The 21,226-nt window shown below is 35.5% G+C and overlaps 1 protein-coding gene across 1 annotated transcript in view; it reads left to right on the forward strand.

Moving 5' to 3' along the window:
- The window catches only part of EPHA6 (EPH receptor A6), an 893,585-nt gene that overhangs the window by 718,739 nt on the left and 153,620 nt on the right, over nucleotides 1–21,226 (forward strand). Inside the window, 1 exon segment of the mRNA XM_081062963.1 lies at nucleotides 7,134–7,195. Within this exon segment, the coding sequence (XP_080919089.1) occupies nucleotides 7,134–7,195 (62 nt within the window).

Consider the following 21,226-nt stretch of genomic DNA (forward strand, 5'->3'; position numbering starts at 1 on the left):
ATAAGACCTGTTGTTACAGGTACAAATCTATAAATAGAGTATAAAAGACACAACATAGCTTGTTGGGTAGAAATAAGAATCTACTTCCTACAGAAGCTATTACTAAATACTACATGTTATAGGATGATATTTACAGTAAGAAAATACCCATTCTGATTATTTTACTCTAGGAGAATCCATCTTCATTAAAGTAACTTGAAACCTGTTGCTTTCGTGTGAAGGATGTAAAATGACCTTTAAGAGCGTTCAGAAAGCTTCTAAATATACTTACCTTAGTCATTTTTAGTAATGAACTTTTTTTTATCCTGAAAGCCACTTTTAGATTAGGATTCAGCATCTAGTCAGTAAAGTAAGATATAATCCTCGTGTTTATCCATTCATTCTTTAAGCTGCTATTAGGTGATTTAATATTTAGTATTAGGTACTATTCTTTGTATTTTAAACACATTATCTCATTTAACCTCATACTCAGGCAATGGAGGAGTTAATTCACCTCCTGTTATTGTGTAATAACATGCAATATACAAATACTCAAATGAGCAATATATGGTATATAAATGAGGAGACTGAGGCAGTGAGACATCGATAAGTGAGTTGTGAAAGTTCACATGCCCGAAGTGGAAAATTTCTTCAATATCCTGCTATCTGACTCTAATCCCATAACTTCTAAATGCCCTGTGCTGAGTACACAAGGAATAAGGTAACCAACCATCCCAATTTGCCTGGGACATGAGAATTTCAGTGCTAAAACCGGGAGTTTACTGTATCATACAAAACATGTAATAGCAGTCGTATTTACTTTGCCATAGAATATGAAAGAATTTTCATGTCAATACCATACTACAGCAAAATATGAAAATGACCCATTTTTATAAAACTATTTTTTGCTCCAGAGTGAACGAATGTAATAAGAGAGAAGTAGGTAATTGCACCAAAGGGAAAGAAAGTACATGTACAACCACATTTCTAAGTGCCAACTAGTGCTAGACACTGTAATAACTATATGTTTTCTCATCTAGTCCTTTGAAAAACCGTATGTAGTATGTAATATTATCTTCATGTTATACATGCAGAATCTTGCCCAAGGTCATACAGCTATTAGGTATCCGAGCTGAAATTTGAATTCTGTTTTTCCTTCAAAACCATGTATTTCACAATGCAAATAATTTAGGATTTATTGATGTGCCATTCCATTATTTCAGTAATTCTTTTCTTGGTCTAGAATTATTCTTAGAGAACTCCTTTATGTTTGTGTTCATTTTGGCATTCCATTCAAAAATATGTAATTGAGTACCTACTCTGTACCTAGCTCGTTGCTCAATAGTGAGCTTTCAGTGAAGAATTAAGCACCAGTCCTGGCCTTAAGGGCATTTTAGAGTGGGAGGCAGACACCTACCTACCTAACATCAACACCATACCATTAGTGTTATACAATTTTTTGATTAAGATGTAAAGGGAGGAGAAAGTAAACATTAAGACTTCCTAAAACGGAAAGTGGTTTACAGGAGAATTGATAATGGAGAGGGTATTTAAGCCGCACTCTTTTTTTTTTTTTCAAGTATATGAATTTACAAAGTGGAGATACTAAGAAGTTAATCTTCCAAAAAGAAGAAAAAGGTATAAGTCACACTTAGGGAATTATGAGTTGCCAAGAGAATTTGAAAAACAGGCTTCAGGGGATGAGGGGGAGATAAAAGATGACCCTAGAAACAAAGGTAAAGGAGAGATTGTGAAGGAACTTCACTGCCAAGCATTGTGGACTTTAATCCTGCAGCAAATAATACAATAAGTAAAACAGTCTTTATAGGAGAGGGTAGGGCTTTAGCCCTTTATAGTAACTGTCTGCTTCCTTATTTTCATCCCCTTTCCACTATGCATTCCATGAGAATAGGGATTTTTGTACTGATTGAGGATGTTGCTCCAGAAACCAAAACTGATCCATACTAGGCATTTAAAATGTATATCGAATATATCACTGAATGTTCAAAATAATGGCTGTACAAGTGTTAGCAAGTACAACCAGTAAAATATTTGTGTAATAAGTCAAACAAAGGAAAACAAAGGCAGAATGTGGGCAGTGATAATAGATTTTCTATGTAATCAGCATAAATTAATAATTTGTGGACTAACAGAGGTCTGATAAAGTGAGAAATTCTATATTTCAATAGGGTTTCAAACCTGGGTAACTATAGATGAGTGGCAATGGTTTAATCAAAACAGGAATTTGGGAGGAAAAGAACATCCTGGAGAAATATGAAAAGTCTGGATTGAACTCAGCGAAGCTAAGATTTGTTTGGGACATAATCTGATCATCACCAGGCAACAGTGTAAGAGGAAACAAGTCCCCAGTTTTAGTACTTATTTTGTAAATAAAAATTGCTTAATATATTCTAATTGTGTTCAAATGTATGTCATCATATCTTTAGAATGCCTTAGAGGGGTGAGAAATCTATTTTATTCATTATCAAATCCATTTGAAATCACATGTCACTATCTGTAAACAGAAACAGGGGAGGAGGAAATAAATTAAATAACTGCTTTAAAAACTCCTGAATTGCACCTGGGAGAAAAAAAATACAGGCAATCTGTCAATCCAAGTTATTACCACAAATTTAATTACCTGTTAGACAAAATATACACATGATATAATGTTAAAAAAAAAAAAACTAGAATTGACTTAAATCTGTAAGAGAGTTTTGGGGTTGTTGAGTTTTGTTTTAATTCTTGATAATACTGACTGCATAGTAGACATTGCAAAGCTGATACAAAATACTATGTCCAGCACAAACTCATTACTTATATGAAAATGTTAAATCTCTGTAATCACCTTTTTTCACAAATCATCGCTGAGGCAAAAAAGAAAAAATATTTCACTAGCAAAATATTGTCTCCAAGATTTAAATAATGCCTTTCTTTTGTTTTCTTTAACAACAGCAGGAGCAAAGTAGTGTCATCATATGGTTTCTTAACACCACCTGTATTAAAGTCATCTTAAGTATTCGGAAGCTGCAAAGTGTAGAAAGATTCATTAGTCAATAGGTCATAAAAGTTCCAGTTAAAGAAAAACAATTGTTCTCTACAACAGATGAAAATGACCTGGGATTTTGTGATCCACTGTATTCAGAATATCAATAAGTGATTTCTTACAGGATCTTGATTCCAGTGCAGTTTACAATATAACCATTTCTGGGCTATTTATGAAGAAAACCCAAAGACATGCACTTTTTGTGTGACTTTGTGTGAAGATCTCTTAAACTGATGAGGCTTGTATAAAAAGATCTGTGGATTTTGAGACTTGACTGACATTCAAGAATCCTGAAGTCTGTCCGTTGGCTGCAGAACAATGCAAACACTAAGGTAATTCTGTGACATGAGGCAGTTGGAGTAAGTGGCAAAAATTGTAAAAAAAAAAAAAAAGGAAATAAGCTGGAACATTTTAAAATGTAAAAAGAATCAATCACCTCCAAATATATTTTCCAAGAGCAATAATGCAATATATAATTTTATATATTTAAAAATAAGACAGAAAAAGCACTGTTACCAACAGACTTCTCTCCCCTAAACACATAATTGAAGAATACCACCCTAATTTTTTAAATTCCCTTAGACTTACCTATTTTCTTAATTATAAAATGTAAATCATGAACTGTAAAGTTGCTTGTAATCTTCACAGTCTAAATTCCCTATAGAAAACCCCTAGGAAACAAATTGCAGGTTAGATGCTACCATGTTTCCCCAAAAATAAGACCTAGCCGGACAATCAGCTCTAATGCATCTTTTGGAGCAAAAATTAATACAAGACCCGGCATTATTATATATTATATTATATTATACTGTACTGTACTATACTATACTCTACTATACTATGCTATATTATACTTTACTATACTATACTATATTATATTATATTAAGACCCAGTCTTATATTATAGCAAAATAAGACCGGGTGTTATATTAATGTTTGCTCCAAACGACGCATTAGAGCTGATGGTCCAGCTAGGTCTTATTTTCGGGGAAACACAGTAGCAGTATTCTGAAAAAACAACTCCTTAGTTTAATAATAGCTGCTTTCAATTGATGCTACTGGACAAAATACAAAAGATGCAGGCTCAGGTGTGAAACTTCTAATTCACAAGAAACCGAGGGAGTTTTCATCTGGCTATTATCTTTAATGAGAACATGAAAGTTGTCACCGATGAATTTTAAGATTACATAAAGTATCTCCCCAGGAGTTATAGATAGAACTAATTTCAAAATACTGTGTATTCATGTAGATCAGAATCTTGTGAAATACTGCAGGGTTACTTTTTTAGGAATTGTGAAATTGATGCAAAAAATCAACTTGTTTCTACGAAGCCCCTTCTCTGCTCAGCTGTGTGGGAGAAACCCAGTGAATGGGAACACAAAGCATGTATGAGATGATAAGAAAGAAAAACAACCTAATATGAAACCAGGCATAACATTTCATCGTGCAGACAAAGATGTGAGGGGAGTGCAACTATAGGAAATATAACTGTGGGAGACTTTGAAGGAGCAGGTGCAATGTATATATTCTAGGGAGCCATAAGGTTAAGAGTAGGGAGAGGAACATGTGGGGGTATAAATCTGGCAGGTGGGGGTATAAATCTGGCAGGGGAATACCAAAAAGATAGACGGAAGGAGACAGGAATGAACAATTACAGGCAATAATGACAACTGATACAGCCGGAGATGATAAGGCTAGTTAGGAGAAATCAGGGTTGACTAACAGAGCCTTACTGCTTTGACCTATAAATAGTGGCTGAGAGGCACATAAGGCATCAAGTTTAAGAGCTTAAGTTCTGAGACACACTGCCTGACCCTGCCACTTACCAGCTGTTTGACTTTTGGCAAGTAGTTTAATTTTCTATCCCTCAATTTTCTTATCTGTGTAATGGGGGTAATAACAGTATGAATCGATACAAATAAAACACTTGCAAGCTCTTTTTTATTCTAATCAGACTGATATTTTGGGGGAGAGGATAAAATTTTCTTAACATATTTTTTAAAAATTAAATATGTTTCTCTAGCTCCAGTGGTCAAGAAGGAAAAGTTGTGGGGCCGGCCCGGTGGCTCAGGCGGTTGGAGCTCCATGCTCCTAACTCTGAAGGCTGCCAGTTCGATTCCCACATGGGCCAGTGGGCTCTCAACCACAAGGTTGTCAGTTCAATTCCTCCAGTCCCGCAAGGGATGGTGGGCAGTGCCCCCTGCAACTAAGATTGAACACGGCACCTTGAGCTGAGCTGCCGCTGAGCTCTCCGATGGCTCAACCACAAGGTTGCCGATTCGACTCCCACAAGGAATGGTGGGCTGTGCCCCCTGCAGCTAGCAATGGCAACTGGACCTGGAGCTGAGCTGCGCCCTCCACAACTAAGACTGAAAGGACAACAACTTGACTTGGAAAAAAGTCCTGGAAGTACACACTGTTCCCCAATAAAGTCCTGTCCTCCCCCCAAAAGAATGAAAAGTTGTGATTATGGGCAGAAGAAAGACCTCAGGCAGTTATTTGTAGTAACCCAACTCTTCACCTTAACATCCATAATCCATTATAATTCAAACTGCAATACTGGTTTCAGAGTTTTTATATTGAAGTATAAAAATGACCTTTTTATTTTTCCCCACCTTGCTAACCAAGTGTTTGCAGCAGGCTCCTATCTCCAAGCTTTTTAAAAACCAATGGCTAAATAAAAGAGTTCATAACAAACTTTCAGATTTAATAAATTTAATTTTTAAGAAATCCGATCTTCTAGACCATTACCTACAGTAAAGCTGACAGTTCATTTGACCTCAGTATTTTCTGATAAAGTTCTTAGTCTGTATTTGGGTGAAATTAATGACTTTGAGGAACATTACACAAATCCAACAAAATGGAGGTCTTCTTTGGGTTCTAATTCTTTACATGATAAATTAGGAACTTTATTACTACATTTAACCTTTAGCATAGCTTTCTTTAAAATATAGATTCAAATGTAAAATCTAGCATTTGCAGACATTGTACTAATTTGTTACCATTACCTATTCTAACCCCTGAGCCTTTGCATTCATAAAAGGGACATGAATTACAATATGAGATATAATATTTCCAGCATTGGTACACATAGTTGCTTTCCACGTCTCCTTTGTGCTCATGAGGAAAAACTCTGTGTACAATGCAGATTGAATTGTTAAAAAATTCCAATCAGAATCAAGAAATAGAGAAGTAAGAAGTAAATAAATGTCATACATGTTTATTTCAGGTAAATAATATTTTCCCTTTGTCTGAAATGAGTTTATCTTTTAAATTTGGGAAATTAGGCAGAACAAATAGATTCTTTTCTTTGAAACAAATCAAAGTTATTTATGTCAAATATTCTACATAATGGAGGTATTAGGAACTAACGACTGCAAATAGACATGATAAAAAAGAAATAAAACATGTTCAGTTTCAGATGTTAGCTTCTGCACTAGACTATGAAATCAGTTACTTATTTTTCATGTACTGCCGTCATTGTTCTGTTGATCTAATCTATGTCCAATAAAGAGATGATCGAGAATTATTACAAACCCCACCAACTGTGTATCATTCATCTGTCTACTGACATTTTTTTTATTTAAAATCCCTAAAAGAAGGCTGTGATCAGAGGTTTATAATGTCTTAAAGAGAATTTATGTATTTCTCTTTTCTGCTTTGCCTTAGGAATATTTCAGAAATGCCCAGTCTAACAAAATTTCACCATAGTTACTGCACCACTACAGGAGAAGTTGTACCACAACTGCCAAACCAGCTACAGTAACTGCTTAAACCCTGACTTTAGCTTGTTGATTGTCTTTTAAAGAACAGCTGAGAACAAAAAAAAATATATATATAATCTAAATAAGTGATCACAGGGCTTTAGAAAAGGAAGTGCTTAATTCCTTTGTAATCCATGTTCTTATTATGAACTCAAAAGAAATAGTGCTATAAAGACTTGGAGAAATGCATATGTATAATCTTTTATAGAAGAAGCATGTTGGAAAATGAAATTCCTATTAATAAAATACAAACAATTTAGCTGCCACAGCTGGAAATCTCTAACTGCACTGCATATTTCTGTATTGCTCTAATCTTTGTGTGTTTCCTTGCTCTTATTTGGCAGGCCGACCAGTAATGATTGTGGTGGAATATATGGAGAATGGATCCCTAGACTCCTTTTTGCGGGTAAGGTGTTTTTTTCTGATGACATTTAAATAAGCTATTCTGAGTTCTAAATTTAAATCATTTATCATAAATTAATTTTTTTATAATGTTATTCATGGATTTTTCTATGAAGAATAGCAGCATTTTCTCTAAGGTGCATTTCCCTGATACTGTAATATATGAGGGTGTTACTAAGGGGAGGGTATATACACATAATATAATCGATTCCTCCTATAAGTTCACTTGCCGTGTTAATATATATATTTCAAATGATTTTATAAAGAGAGTAAATGAAACTCAGTTGCTTCACACAGCCGTTCATTTTGCTTTATATCTCACTTAACTATTTAGTATATTTTATACATTCTCTATAATTCTGAACCCCTTAAATTGATGTATATTTATCAATAATTAAGAGTTCATATCAGAAAACTGGTTTTATCCTCTTGAGTTCATTTGGCTGACTATTCAGAAAGCAAAACGAAAAAGAATAAAACTAGCAGGGATTTGTTCTAAAACAAAAACCTTTTAAGTACCCTTTTTTTAAAGTAACTTATCCTTAACAGTATGGTATATACAAAAATCATTTGTTTTATATACCTCAAAGCTATCACGGCTTCAGTTCTAGACCATAACAATAAAGAAAATACTGTGATAAAACTTATCACATGAATTTTCTGGTTTCCCAATGCATACAAAAGTTATGTTTACACAATAGTCTATTAAGTGTATGAGAGTATTATGTCCATAAAAACAATGTACATATCTTAATTTAAAAAATGCTTTGTTGCTAAATAATGCTAACCATCATCTGACACTTAAGCAAGTCAAAATCTTTTCGTTGGTACAGGGGCCTTGCCTCAATGTTGATGGTGCTGACTGATCAGGGTGGTGGCTGCTAAAGTCTGGGTTGACTGTGGCAATGTCATAAAATAAGACTACAAAGTACTCACATCGATAACTCTTCTTATCACGAACAGTTTCTCTGTAGCATGTGCTGTTTGATAGCATTTACGCACAGTTGAACTACTTTCAAAATTGAGTAAATCATCTCAAACCTCACCACTGCTTTATCAACTAAGTTTATGTAATATTCAAATCCTTTGTTGTCATTTCAACAGTCTTCACAAAAGCATCTTCACCAGGAGTAGATTCCATCTCAAAAAACCACTTTCTTTGCTCATCCCTAAGAAGCAACTCCTCATCCATAAAAGTTTTATCATGAGATTGCAGCCATTTGGTCACATCTTCAGATTCCAGTTCTAAGTCTAGTTTCCTTGCTATTTCTACCACTTCTGCAGTTGTTTCCTCCACTGAATTCTTGAAGCCCTCAAAGTCACCCAGGAGAGGTGGCGTCTACTTCTCCCTAACTCCTGCTAATGTTGATATTTTGTCCTTTTGCCATGAATCGTGTATGTTCTTAACGGCATCTAGAATGGTGAGTCCTTCCAGAAAGTTTTCAAGTTTCTTTGTCCAGATCCATCAGAGGAATCACTATCTATGGCAGCCATAGCCTTATGAAGTGTATTTCTTAAATAATAAAACTGGAAAGTCAAAATGAGTCTGATCCATGGACTGCCGAATGGAGGCTGTGCCAGCAGGCATAAAAATAACATTAATCTCATTGTATGTCTCCATCACAGCTCTTGGATGACCAGAGTCATTGTCAATGAGCAGGAATATTTTGAAAGGAATCTTTTTTTTCTGGGCAGTAGATCTCAACAATGGGCTTAAAATATTCAGTAAACTATACTGTAAACAGATGTGCTGTCATCCAGGCTTTGTTGTTCCATTTATAGAGCACAGGCAAAGCAGAATTAGAATACCAGCAATTCTTAAGGGCCCTAGGATTTGGGGAATGATAAATGAGCTTTCACTTCAACTTCAAGTCACCAGCTCATTAGCCCCTAACAAGAGAGTCAGCCTGTCCTTTGAAGCTTTGAGCCAGGCATTGACTTGTCTCTAGCTATGGAAGTCCTTGATGCCATCTTCTTCCAATTTAAGGCTGTTTTGTCTACATTAAAAATCTATTGTTTAGTGTAACCACCTTCATCAATCACCTTCATCAATCATTTTACCCAGATCTTCCAGATAACTTCCTGCAGCTTCTACACAGCACTTGCTGCTTCGCCTACACTTTTACGTTATGGAGATGGCTTCTTTCCTTAAATCTCATGAACCAACCTTTGCAAGCTTCAAACTTTTCTTGTACAGCTTCCTCAGCTTTTATAGAATTGAAGATAGTTAGGGCTTTACTCTGGATTAGGCTTTGGTTTAAGGGAATGTTGTGGCTGGTTTGATCTTCTCTCCAGACCACTAAAACTTTCTCTATATCAGCAGTGAGACTGTTTCAGTTTTTATTATTCATGTGTTCACTAGAGTAGCGCTTTTAATTTCCTTAAAGAACTTTCCCTGTGCATTCACAACTTGGATAACTAACACAAGAGGCCTAGCTTTCAGCCTATCTCAGCTTTGAAGTTCCTCACTAAGCTTCATGATTTGTAGCATTTTATTTAAAGTGAGAGACATGCAACTCTTCCTTTTGATTGAACACTGAGAGGGTGATTAATTGGTCTAATTTTAATATTGGTGTATTAGAAGGAATAGAGAGGCCCAAGAAGACGGAGAGAGATGGAGGAACAGCAGTCAGAACACACACAGTCTTTAACATTTAAGTTCACTCATTGTGACACCCCAAAACAAATACAATAGGAACATCAAAGATCACAGATCACCATAACAAATATAATAATAATGAAAATGTTTTGAAATACTGTGAGAATTACCAAAATGTAACACAGAGACATGAAGTGAGCAAATGCTGTTGGAAAAATGGCTCTGATAGACCTGCTCGTCAAAGGGTTGCCACAAACCTTCAATTTGTAAAAAGCAGAATCTGTGAAGTACACTAAAGTGAAGCACCATAAAATGAGGTATGCCTATAGTGTTACAGAATCACAGTGCGGAGAAGGCACCATGACGTTATCTTTCAAAATATATTTATAAATCTTTAACATTTAAAAAGCCATGACATTCAACAAAAAACATTCACTAATAGGGAAAAATATGTATATATATATTTTATTATATATATAATATTTATATATTATATATAATTATATATATTATATATATATATAAAATAATCACTAGAGTATTTTTTTATCCCCAGCAGAGGTAACATATTTAAATATCACTGTATTCTGTAGTATATATCTATCTACAGAGACAGCCATTTTTCTTATAAACTGGGCTTTCACTACTTGGAATGTTTCATATTTTTTTTCTTCTTCAGTTTCATGAGAATAAACAGTCTGAGGCATTGTTTTTTTCACTTCAATTTTTGTTCCATGTTATTTGGACAAGTTTTGTGTGTATCTCACCTCTCTTAATCTCATTTTCATTTATTTTTCTTGATTCCATGCCCTCTTCTTTTAACTGTTCTCAATATTAGCAGTGATGACACATTTACACTGTGACTGGACTTGATATCCAGATTCAATGCCAGAAGCTGAATTCAGCAAAATTGTCAAGTTATTATAAAGCAATACTCTTCGCACAATGTAAAATGAAATTCAGGTGTTTGAGGACATGAACTATTTGTTTTTTTCTATTGCCATTCTCAGAATATTATCTTACAGCTTGTATTCATTTCTCCTGTAAATGTGCCAAATTATTTTAGAATAATTTATCAAGACCACCTATGGTACTTGAGATGCAGATACACTTATGCCCTTCCATTATATTTATTCAAAAACTCATTTTTATCAGATATATATTGTTATCTAATGATCCTTGGGATAGGTTTTTATCCTAGAGCTGAATATAATGGCAAATAATGTAGCACAGACTCAATCTAAATTGCTGCTGAAAATTGGATCAGATGACTGCCACAAGCAAATTAGTAGACAAATGTTATCTTCAGATATACTTTTTATCCTGCCGAATCATGAATTAATTAAAATATGTTATAAAGAAAAGATAATAAGTTATAAATAAAATATTTACATATAAACATCCTACTGCATGTTTATAGTGATATATTTAATGATTTAAAATTTAAAAACTAATATTTCTTATGCATCATGTAGGTAAGATACCATAGAGTCTGGGAGGGAGTAAAAGGTCAACTGGATGATGGTGACCATTACTGGTACTGTGAGAACTTTAACATGTATTTTCTCAGCTCACCTTGGCTCTGCCACTTATCAGCTCTGTGACCTTGTGACTTTGGCAAATGACTAACTTCTCTGTGCCTCTATTTACTCATCTATAAAATAGGAATGTTAATAGGATCTACCTTACACATATGTTATAAGGATTTATTGAGTTGATTACTAGAATAATTATTATTGGAAAAAAGCTTGTAGACTAATGCCTGACACATTGTAAGTGGTAGAAGATTCAAACTCAAGTCTCTGACTTCAAGAGCCATGTTCTCATACACTATGAATTTTATCTTTTCATTAAATTACTCATTACTTCTTCTTTTAAGTCCACTGCCAACTCCCCATGTGGTTTTGTGTGCCCTCTGCACATAGAATTTCTGTTGCAATAAAAATGGGAGGGAAATAGGGCCAAATACTCTCTTTTTACCCTTCTTTAATATTCTTACCATTCTTTGTAATCATATCTTTTTTATCACAGAATCTCAAACTGCCTAATAAACTTTATGTCAATAATAACAGACATTCAACTCCCCACGGCAAGCAGAAATAAAATATATAAATATAAATATATATATATATATATACATATATATATATATATATATATATATATATATATATATCCCACAAATTCTCAAAAGCGAAGTCATTTATCAAACTGATGCTATAGAATTTGATAATCGCAGCTTCTGTGAGCACAGAAAAAGGAAGTGGCTAAGTGTATTGCATAGTAAAGAAGCTGTCCATGGTTCATTAATAGCATTCTGGGCTTACTGGAGGCAACAAAGATTTCCCTTTGGTCTCCCACACTATTTTAAAATCACTTCAGTTTACTGTTTTATATAAAGGAGTAGTAGCAGAACTAAGTATAAGTTTACAATCTAGAGCCAGTGGCGGTGGCTGGCTGGCTGTGATATGGCACCGGGTTCATAAATCTTCTACTGGTTGGGATTCTTATTGACATTCCTCCAGATATATATTGGCAGGGGTGGTATAGATAACTGCATATGTTCGTGTGTGTGTGAATGTGTGTGTGTGTGTGTGTGTGTGTGTGTGTGTGTGTAGAACCGGTGTGGATTCATATGTCACTATGTGTGTGCATTTAATTTTGAAATAAACTGCATTGTGACTTAAGTGGAGCATGAGCCTGTGCAAAGTTTAAGACCTTTTCCAAGGAAATACACTATTGTGAATTAAGTATAATCTTGACTATCATCCCTATATTGTCTTTCACCAACTGTACAAAAGATTTCATAAACACTTTTTGTGGCATTTGCCTGACAACTGCTTGTCCCTAAATCTTTTGACCTCCATTTTTATAGCAATATGAACTAGCAATCCAAATAAAAATTGTTATAAAATATTTTGAAACTTTGAGATATAATATGTCAACCATAAAACAGTTTTCCTTTATTTTATAACATTTGTTGAATGTGGATTTGTTTGTCATATCATAAAATTCAGTTTTACAAAAATAAAATATCACTGGTCAGTTCAAGATGGTATATTATGTTTATGTTCTAGCCTCCTGCCCCCACCTCAAATCTTTTGACATGAGAGAAAAGATATACATACATTATTTACAAAGCACAATCACATGAGCAAACAGGAAGGAATGTCATCCACAAATAACAAATATAAAAAGAGAGAAATTGGTAAAGACAAAAGCAAATAAGATTGGAATGAGTAAATAAACCAGCATGTTTTTGCTGAGAAAAGGATGCTTGGGAGTAAAGAGATTGTGTGAAAGGTGGTGCTACCTACAGAGGAGGACAGGATGGGGTCGTAGTTGGGAGAAGATGATGAGTTTAATTTGTGTCATGTTACATCTGGGTTGCCTATGGGACATGCAGTGAAAATGACCAGACAGCAATTAGAAATATAAATCTGAAGCTCTGTGGAAAAATCTTGACTAACGTTAAAGATCTTGGAGTTGGTAGCACAAAAGTGGTTATTAAAGCTAAACCATGATATTTCCTAGGTAGAGCTTTTAGACAAAGGAAAGGAGTTGAGCAAGGTTGAAACTGTGGCATGCCAACGTGAGGAGTTAGCAGGATGGCATCCCCAAACGTAATGAAGAATGAGTGGTCAGAGAAGAGCAAGGGGGAGAAGGGGACATGGACTCCCAATCTAAGGGAATAGAGCGTTTCAGGCAGGAGGAAATAAGCAGTTGTATCAAGTGCAGCAGAGAAATTCTGAAAAACAGAAACTGAAAAAATATTCCCTTATTTTATAACATTTGTTGAATGTGGATTTGTTTATCATATCATAAAATGCAGTTACATATCTATGGGATTTAGCATTTGGGAGGTCCTCAGTGACTTCAACAAGAGCACTTTTAAGGGGTTGATCCCAAGCAAAAGCTAGACGGCAGAGGCAAAATGAGAACAAAAGATAAATGGGATTTATTTGGTAGGTGGAGACCATTTTTAGGGAAAAAGTGGGTGAGAAAGCAAAGCAGGAGATAAATCACATGCTAGTAGACAAAAAAGAAAAATCAAGGGTATTTTTTAAGACAGAAAAAAATGTACACAATTTATACACTGAAAGATAGGAAATTAAAGGAAATACATTGGTCAGGCAAAAATATCTCAGGAGAAGGGAAGGTACAAAAATCAGGGACCCTGGTGGGAGAACTGGCTTTGAATAGCAGAAGCCTGCACATCTTCCAAGACTGAAGGGACTGTGTGTTGTGGAACTAGAGAGATAGATGAGGAACAAGCACTAAACTGAAGAAATGATACCTGATGAAGTTGCATTTCTACATGAAGTAAGGGGACAATATATGTGAGAATTTGAGGACAAACTTTCATTTACAGTGAATGTTTGGAATAATTGCTGAAGTTAAAAAGAAAAGTAGCTGATCAGAATAAAAGCAGGACCATCGGAGCAGCTTCTACTCCAGGAACACAGTGTTTCCTGCACCTCAGAAAGTGCAAACAGCTAAAAATCTTTACAAAGATTTTTAAGGACATGCTATGTAAGTGGCAGGAAGATCTCGGGACTGCTGGCCCAATAATTTTTATTTGTTACATGAACTCTTCTGGCACTCATGCTAGACCCTGTCTTTGGTCATGGAGAAATTAAACTAATTAACGTGTCCTGCTGATACCTAGGTGATGCTGGAGAACGTCCATATGCTCTAGCAGCACTGTGCATGCTTCCATGTTTTTTTGCAGAAACACTCAACCCCCAAATGTAAGAATGGAGACAGTGGGTGCTATGGTTTGTAGAACAGGTACAACAGAAAAACAAGAGTTAAAAAAGGTAATTGGGTGGTGGTGAGGAACTTTTAGGAAAGCAACTGGTGAATCCATGCTAGATAAAGAAGGAAATAAAGAGGCTGATAGGCAAAATAGAAATTTGATGGGCTGGAAGTGCTTTCTTATGTAAAAGAGGAAGTGTAGTTGTGTATGGGGGTGAGAGAACTGAAGAAAAAGAAGAATGTGGTCACAAAGTAGCATATTGGCAATGGTTTGTTAGAGCCAGAACATACTAGCTTGCGAGAGATGACTATTAAATAGTCAGAAATGTGGGGAGCTGTTTGTTAAACTGTTAGTAGTCTGAAATTGGCCATGATGGGAGTATTTACAACACAGAAATTGGTAAATGCTACAAATCAGGGCCTGTTTACCAACACACTAGATTGATATTTCAGATTTCTGAAGTGAGGCAGTTTTAGGGATGACAGCTCCCAAGTGTGGACCTAGGAATTAGCAGTTAAAGTAAAAATGAACATGAGTATCTTTAATTAGCTAATGTAGATAACATTTATGTGTACTTTCTATGAGTCAGGCATTATTTCAATCCCATACATTAATTCACTTAGTGCTTAAAATGACATTATGGGGTAAATGTTACTATTATCCCATTTTACCAATGAGGAAACTGAGGCAAAGCAAATTAGATAACTTGGCCAATGTCAAACAGCTCAAAATAGTTTGTTCATTTATTTATTTATTTTTGCACAAATATAACTTCATAGACTATAGTAGGCCATGCACTGTTCTGGAGCCTGGAATACAGAAGTGGACAAAACAGAAATAAAAAATCTAGTGGGAGGAGAAATAAAGAATTCTGCAAAATATATAGTAGCTCAGAGAGGAGAAAAACACAGCAGGAGAAGCACAGGTAGGAGTGAGATTCGGTTTCAATATTAAGTTGAGTAGACAGGGAAGGTCTCACTGAAAGTGGCACATGAGTAAATATGGAAGAAGATGAGGGAGCACACCAAGTGGATACCTGGGGAAAATATCTCAAAGAGTTATTAATAGAATAGCAAGTGCCAATGCCCTGAGGTGGGAGCATTTTATACCCGTAGAAGTGTAAATTCAGTCTTTATGCTCTAATACTATATGCGTGTTGCCGAGGGCAGTGCTGATTCATGTCCATCATCTCTTCATAATTATTAATGGTGACTCTTTTACTCTGCAGTTAGGATAATAAAATATGTAGTTACCCTATCATTATCTCTAGAGTACATAAGGGATGAAGATAAAGCCAGAAAGTCGATGGAGGATGAAAGAGGTTCAAATCTGGAGGGAAATGGTTCTCAACCTTGACTGCACATTGTAATCATTAAATTCAGAAAGCTTTTAACAATCCCAAGTTCCAGGCTGCACCCCTGATATATTAAATCAGTCTCCTGGGGTGGAATACATGCATCAATATTTGTTCAAAGTTTCCTCAGTTGAGTCTAATATGCAACCAAGTTGTAAAACTACTAAAGTGGGACCTTGTAGACTATTGCAATGACTTTGATGTTTCTCTAGATAAAATGAGAAGCTGTTGTAGGGTTTGGAGTAAAGACACAGCATAATCTATTTTTAAAAAGAATTACTCAGTCTCATAAAAAGAATTACTCTGATTTCTGTATTGAGAAGAGACTGTAGTGAGGTATAGAGGAATGCTGGGAAATTAGGAGGCTTTTGCAATAATCCAGGTAAGAAGATGACAGGGAATTGGATGCGGATAGTTGCAGCTGACTTGAAGGAAAATGGTAGATTCCATATTGTATTTTAAAAGTAGAGCCAACAGGATTTGGTGGTGGATTGCATAAAGTGTATAAGCGAAAGAGAAGACTCATTCAAGGACTAATGCCATCCATAAAGCAAGGTCAATAATAGGCAATGATTACTTCCTGCAGTTGTTGTGAGTGTAATAGCATTAAATGGCTAAAACTCCTAGCATACTGTCTGGCATATATGAACATCTCCATAATGTTATCTATAATTATTATATTTCAGAAGATGTCACTAAGAGTTTTTAAATTGTATTTCTGTTACTTCCTGGTCTGTTTTTTCTAGTGGCTAAAAATAGTTTTAATGTATACCATTTAAAAAATCTAGATGTATCTCACTAATATGAGTATTTAAATAATACATATAAGTACATATCAACATTTCAAAAGCAGTGTGAGTCATTTAAAGAGTTTCCCTGAACAAATGCAAAGCAAATATTAATTTAAAAAATTAAAGGGATCTTTTAAATATTTATGTACTCAAATTATAAATCTAGTAAACATGGCATTTTACCTTATGCTAGTTATATATTAATAATGAGAGCTGTGTTTTACTAGCACACTTTTCTTGTAAATTGTGTTGTATAGAGTTATATTTGTGCTGGTATATAAAAGCAAAATTAATCTACATTACATTATTTTATATTCAATAGTGAAAAACAAAAAGTGAAGTTACATTTATCCACCAATACCTGTTTTCAAACCATAAAAATTATAGTTGTATTACATCCCCTTAATTACATTTTTCAGAAAAAAATGTATGTGAAACTTCATGTAGATGAATGTTATTATTTATCATGCTTGTGCCAGCTTAATGCCAAACACTATTCTAAAAATAATGTGACACTACACATTTAAATATATGAAAGTATGGTGTGCCTGGAACCCAGCATAGGCTGGCTGAGCTTTTTATTTTTTAATTAGAAGTTAGAGCACCAAGTTCTAATAGCCTAAATTTATCTCTTTAAACATTTTAGTAATGCAAATGTGTTGTGTCACCATTTTCCCTGTGTGGGGTACCATGAAATTGTGTTTTATGATTTTCCTTATTAATTCTCCTTTTGCATACAAGACTTTACATTAGTGTGTAATTTGTAATTATACTGATATATACAGAAATTCCATGCATTTTCCTGAACTCCTCTGTGGTTATTCCTATATTCCTTTTTGGACCATACAGGAGCTTTGGATTTACATAACTGAACATTACACTCAAAACTTGTGCTTCTCAACTATGTCTGCTAATCAGAATCACCATCCTAGGAAGATTTTACAAAATACATCTGCAGACCCAAGCAGGTTTATTTTTCAAAAACTTCCCCCAGGTAATTCTGATGCACTCTAATGATGCTTCATCAAAACTTTGGCACTCTGTGACACCCTGCCCCAGATTCCAAACAAAAAATTTATATTTTCTTGGCTTTCTATAACTGCAGCACACAGTAGCTAGTGTAGATTACCTTCATACAAATCTAAGCAAAAAGAAAAAGTCAAATTCAGTAGTAAGCTTTATAAGCTAAGCTGTATTATATTCAGATTCATTTTAAGCTCTTAAAATGTAATTCTGAAATCCAGCTGTCAAGTTTCACAAATCCATATCTACTTTTCTTCCTAGCCTTTTTTAGTTATATTAGAAATGGCATTTTTAGTTTCCTTATGATTGAAATTTCTGATTCCACTCTTGGGGGCCTCTCCCTTCTATCATTAAAAATATAATTCTGCCAAGTTGAAGTCCAAATCTATGATGATTGCAAAAGAAAAAAGAAAAAAAAGCCTTGAAAGTTTTAGAAAATATATTATGGGAAATTATAGTAAGATTTTCAACTGGGGAGACCACAAGAACCAAGACTTAAGTAAAAAGGAAATATTGACTCTTATTCAATGGTTATTTTAAAACAAGAATAATTTGGTCCTTTCAAATCTATAAATAACTTTAGCCATTGATTTTTCAAATTGAGGAGCATTTTTAAAAGTCATAGAACAATCAACTTTCTGATTTAGAGACATACAAAAACTGAGTTTTAACCTTAAACTTAATTTAAGGAAGTAATTCTTTCAAGGACTATTTCCTGAAAGAAATAAAAACATAAATAAATTCATGAGAACTCAGAATGCATTTTCCCATAAATATTTTGTTTAAAGATATTGCTTAAGTCCCTGGAAAAATCCATCAAAGCCCCTTTAACACATACTACAGCTTCAGGATGTAACTTCCAATACAGAACAGGGCCAAGAGTTTCCTTAATTTTTTTTTTTTTTTTAAAGTATGGATCCGGGGATCCAACACTGTGCCAATACATTCAGACTGCAACTACATTTCTTCATTTATAATAACTAAAATATATAAACACATAAAACATGTTCTACTTAGGAAATAATTTTAATAAGGAATTTAACAATCTAAATTTATTTATTAATATTCATACAAGATGGCAGTCTAGATAAATGCTGTGCCTGCTTCCTCCCATGAACACATTAAAATTACAGCTAAATTATAGAATAATCAACCTGGAGAACCATCTGAAGGATAGCTGAACAGAAGTCGTATAACTAAGGATATTAAGAAGAAGCCACATTGAGACTGATAGGATAGATGGAGGAACAAAATGAGCAGTCCCTAAACCTTCATGTAACAGTTGAGAATCAGGAGGGATATCACAGCTATCACAGCTGCATGGTTCCCCCATCCCCAGAGGAGTGAGGGACCCCAGCTCCATGCCAGGCTCACCAGCCCAGTATACTGGTGCTGGTAAAAGGAGCAACCACATCAGGCTGTGAAAAACAGTGGAGATTCCAACCATCCAAGTGAGATGGAAGGCAGCAGGAAACCCATATTTCTCTTAAAGGAACGTGCACAGACTTGCTCTCAAGCACTCGCCCTGTGCTCCAGCAGAGAGATAGTGACTTGGGGGGCATTGGAGACATATGGAAGGAGACTGAGTTGTGTGACTTTGAGGTGAGGACTGGGGGGACAATCACCATTTTCCCTGTGTGGGGTCCTTCTCCTGTGCAGCGAGCAGGCAGGCACCATTTTTTCCATCTTGAGCCCTCTCATGGTCAAATCTTACTGAATTGGTCTGGTGAGCTTCATTCGCTCCACCATGGTAACTGTCTTAGACCCCGCCTCACCCAACTCACCTACCATTCAAGGCTTTATCAGCAGCTGAAACTTACAGGAACCAGCAGGTAGCAGTAGGCCTCTAGGTGTCCAGGCTTTTTGAACACAGAGCTACCCCAGGCCTGGTACTGGAGGCAGACTTCTTGATTTGCAGCATGGCCTCTCCCGTGTGCCTCCAGCTGTGGCCACCAACTGTGGATAGCTCTGCAGTTCCTACTAGGTAGTCCCTGACCAATCATAGGCCGTGGCTAACCTGGGCCTACACCTGAGTCCTCCAAAGAGACCCCAGAACCAACATACCTGGAGGTCAGCTTTGGACCACAGCAGAGGACCACCCAATTAGCCCCACAAGCAGCACACAACGGGTATTCTCAACAGGCACCAGAGCCCATTGGGACAAATCTCACTCTGTGGGGCAAGCCCCCTGAATAGCAGCTCGTAAGCTATAGATATGGCCAAACCCTATAGCCAGTCAACCTGTGGGTAAGTCCCACCCAATGATGTGCCAATAGTAATCAGGGCTCAACTATAACAGGATACACAGAACCCACACCAGGGACACTCCTGGAACATCCAGCACAAGTGACCAGGGAGACTGTGTCACCGGGCCCCACAGGGCACCTGGTCAAGACTGTGAGACATAGCAGATCTATTTAATACATAGAAACAGAGAGGCAGCCAAAATGAAGAAACAAAGAAATACATCCCAAATGAAAGAACAAGAAAAAACCCTAGAAAAAGAACTAAACAAAATGGAGGCAAGCAACCTACCAGATACAGAGTTCAAAAAAATGCTTTATAAGGATACTCAAAGAATTTAGTTAGAACATCAACAAAGAGATAAGAAGCATAAAAAGAAGGACATAGAGACCTAAAAAGAAACCAGTCAGAACTAATGAATGCAACAACTGAAATGAAGAATGCACTAGAAGGAATCATCAGCAGACTACATGAAGCAGCAGACAGAATCCATGATTTGGAAACCAAGGTAGAAGAAAGCAACCAATCTGAACAGCGAAAAGAAAAAAGAATTTTAAAAATGAGGATAGTATCAGGGTCCTCAAGGACAACATCAACTGTAACAACATTCTCATAATAGGGGTACCAGAAGGAAAAGACAGAAAGCAAAGGATTGAGAATGTATTTGAAGAAATAATGATGGAAAACTTTCCTAACCTGGTGAAGGAAATGGACAAACAAGCCTAGGAAGTACAGAGCATCCCTAACAGACCCACACCAAGACACATCATGATTGAAATGGCAAAGGTTAAAGACAAAGAGAGAATCCTAAAAGCAGCAAGAGATGCCACTGTGTACTTACAATGGAGCTCCCATAAGTTTTTCAGCTGATTTCTTAACATAAACTTTGCAGGCCAGGAGGAATTGGCAGGATATAGTAAAAGTAATAAAAAGTAAGGACATACAACCAAGACTACTCTACCCGGAAAAGCTATCATTTATAATTAAAGGACAGATAAAGAGTTTCCTAGACAAAAAAAAAAAAAAAAAAGCTAAAGGATTTTATCACCCCCAAACTAGTATTATAAGGAATGTTAGACGAACTTCTTTAAGATGAAAAAAATAATAGTAATAAATATCAATAATAAAACGGCAATAACTACATATCTATCAACAATTGCTTTCAGTGTAAATGGATTAAATGCTCCAATCAAAAGACATAGGGTAGCTGAATAGATAAGAAAACAAAACCCTTACATATGCTGCCTAGAAGAGAGTCACTTCAG

The sequence above is a fragment of the Rhinolophus hipposideros genome, assembly GCF_964194185.1.
Source record: "Rhinolophus hipposideros genome assembly, chromosome: 2".
In the NCBI taxonomy this organism is placed as follows: Eukaryota; Metazoa; Chordata; class Mammalia; order Chiroptera; family Rhinolophidae; genus Rhinolophus; species Rhinolophus hipposideros.